Source organism: Entelurus aequoreus, linkage group LG28 (assembly GCF_033978785.1).
Source record: "Entelurus aequoreus isolate RoL-2023_Sb linkage group LG28, RoL_Eaeq_v1.1, whole genome shotgun sequence".
Classification (NCBI taxonomy): domain Eukaryota; kingdom Metazoa; phylum Chordata; class Actinopteri; order Syngnathiformes; family Syngnathidae; genus Entelurus; species Entelurus aequoreus.
In genome coordinates this window covers 25,519,802-25,522,324 of record NC_084758.1, presented here as the reverse complement: position 1 = coordinate 25,522,324, position 2,523 = coordinate 25,519,802, and the positions used below count along the sequence as shown (strand labels likewise).

Sequence of the window (2,523 nt, the reverse complement as noted above, 5' to 3'; positions counted from 1 at the left end):
ATATTCTTCGTCGAAAAAACAGAAGCTAAAATGAAGAATTAAATTAAAATTTATTTATTATTCTTTACAATAAAAAAAATAAATGTACTTGAACATTGATTTAAATTGTCAGGAAAAAAGAGGAAGGAATTTAAAAGGTAAAAAGGTATATGTGTTTAAAAATCCTAAGGTTGTATTTTTTCTCTAAAATTGTCTTTCTGAAAGTTATAAGAAGCAAAGTAAAACAATTAATGAATTTATTTAAACAAGTGAAGACCAAGTCTTTAAAATATTTTCTTGGATTTTCAAATTCTATTTGAGTTTTGTCTCTCTTAGAATTAAAAATGTCAGGCAAAGCGAGACCAGCTTGCTAGTAAATAAATAACATTTAAAAAATAGAGGCAGCTCACTGGTAAGTGCTGCTATTTGAGCTATTTTTAGAACAGGCCAGCGGGCTACTCATCTGGTCCTTACGGGCTACCTGGTGCCCGCGGGCACCGCGTTGGTGACCCCTGATTTAGACAAATGTATCGTCTGAATTGACTAATCAATATGGGCATCTACATCTACATCTACTATATGATTTGCCTGAGAAGCTGGAGAGGACAAAAAAAATCAAAAATAAAAATTAAAAAAAATGAATTGACTAATTAAACGTCCATTAACCAAACTCTGTTCCTCCCCCCCCAGGCCTTAGGAAATGAACTCCTGGTAGCCCAGTCTACCTTGCCGTCCAACGGCCTTCCGAATTCGGCGTGCCCTCTCCAGCTCCTGCCTCCGGCGGCCGTCAGCCTTCTGTTGTTTCGCTTGCTCGACGGCGGACACTAAAGACCGCGAGGGTGCAACCCCCCCCTCGGAATGGAGGCAGTTCGCGGACCGTGCAGCTACTCCGTCCCTCATGAAAATGTACAGTGATTCTATTTTTGTGTCTAGGTAGCGGAACGGACGCTTAACTCCGAAGAGAATACATTTGTGCACAGTTGATGCCAAAAAGGAGCGTGAGCGAGCTCTGGGCTACTGTGCGTTTTCCAGTCAACGTGAACCTATAACACAGCTGTGTCCGTGTGTGTGTGTGTGTGTGTGTGTGTGTGTGTGTGTGTGTGTGTGTGTGTGTGTGTGTGTGTGTGTGTGTGTGTGAGATACAATGATGTGAAGTATGTGAGTAGCTGAGGGCATCAACAGGAGCTCTTGTGTGGAACATTGTGAGTCAGTGTTTAGAGAGCATGGGGCTTTAATAGCACTCTCCTCAAGTGACTGCAAGAGGACCATTATTTCGGATCGATACGGGGGTAAAGGGGTTGCGGCAAGACAATAGAGCAACATTTTACTCGAGACGCTGCGGACAGATGCTCGGATTCCTCATTGTCCTGCAGCGCTATCTGGGAGAGAGTGCATAAGACAAACCTCGACGTCGTGATCACGCTTTCCATCAGGACCCATGGCGTTTGTCCAACCCCTCGCTGTAATTGTTAGCGCTTAAGCTACAGTATAAAACAAATTGACGTTCTTAAAAGTGCACCCCCCCACCCCAAAAAAAAAAAGACAATTTACCCTGGAAATAAAAGGCAGAGTCTGGTGTGGATGAACTTGACTGGCCTGCACAGAGTCCTGACCTGAACCCGATAGAACACCTTTGAATGAATTAGAACGGAGACTGAGAGCCAGGCCTTCTCGACCAACATCAGTGTGTGACCTCGCCAATGCGCTTTTGTAAGAGTGGTGGAAAATTCCTATGAACACACTCCGCAACCTTGTGGACAGCCTTCCCAGAAGAGTTGAAGCTGTAATAGCTGCAAAAGGTGGACCGACATCATATTGAACCCTATGGGTTAGGAATGGGATGGCACTTCAAGTTCATATGTCAGTCAAGGCAGGTGTAAATAGTATAATTTGTCTATTAAATTGTGATAAGTACACCTCTGCATAACATTGTACCCTTAAATATATATATATATATATATATATATATATATATATATATATATATATATATATATATATATATATACGGTTCAAAAGTTTGGGGTCACATTGAAATGTCCTTATTTTTGAAGGAAAAGCACTGTACTTTTCAATGAAGATAACTTTAAACTAGTCTTAACTTTAAAGAAATACACTCTATACATTGCTAATGTGGTAAATGACTATTCTAGCTGCAAATGTCTGGTTTTTGGTGCAATATCTACATAGGTGTATAGAGGCCCATTTCCAGCCACTATCACTCCAGTGTTCTAATGGTACAATGTGTTTGCTCATTGGCTCAGAAGGCTAATTGATGATGAGAAAACCCTTGTGCAATCATGTTCACACATCTGAAAACAGTTTAGCTCGTTACAGAAGCTACAAAACTGACCTTCCTTTGAGCAGATTGAGTTTCTGGAGCATCACATTTGTGGGGTCAATTAAACGCTCAAAATGGCCAGAAAAAGAGAACTTTCATCTGAAACTCGACAGTCTATTCTTGTTCTTAGAAATGAAGGCTATTCCACTAAATTGTTTGGGTGACCCCAAAATTTTGAACGGTAGTGTATATATATATATATA

The 2,523-nt window shown here is 40.6% G+C and overlaps 1 protein-coding gene across 1 annotated transcript in view; it reads left to right on the top strand.

The window, feature by feature from the left end:
• Positions 1–1,912, top strand: part of gfra4b (GDNF family receptor alpha 4b) — a 142,392-nt gene extending 140,480 nt beyond the window's left edge. Inside the window, exon 8 of the mRNA XM_062040024.1 lies at positions 670–1,912. Coding sequence (XP_061896008.1) covers positions 670–807 — 138 coding nt within the window. The 3' untranslated portion in view covers positions 808–1,912. The remainder of the gene's footprint in view (positions 1–669) is intronic.
• The last annotated feature ends 611 nt before the right edge of the window (positions 1,913–2,523 follow it).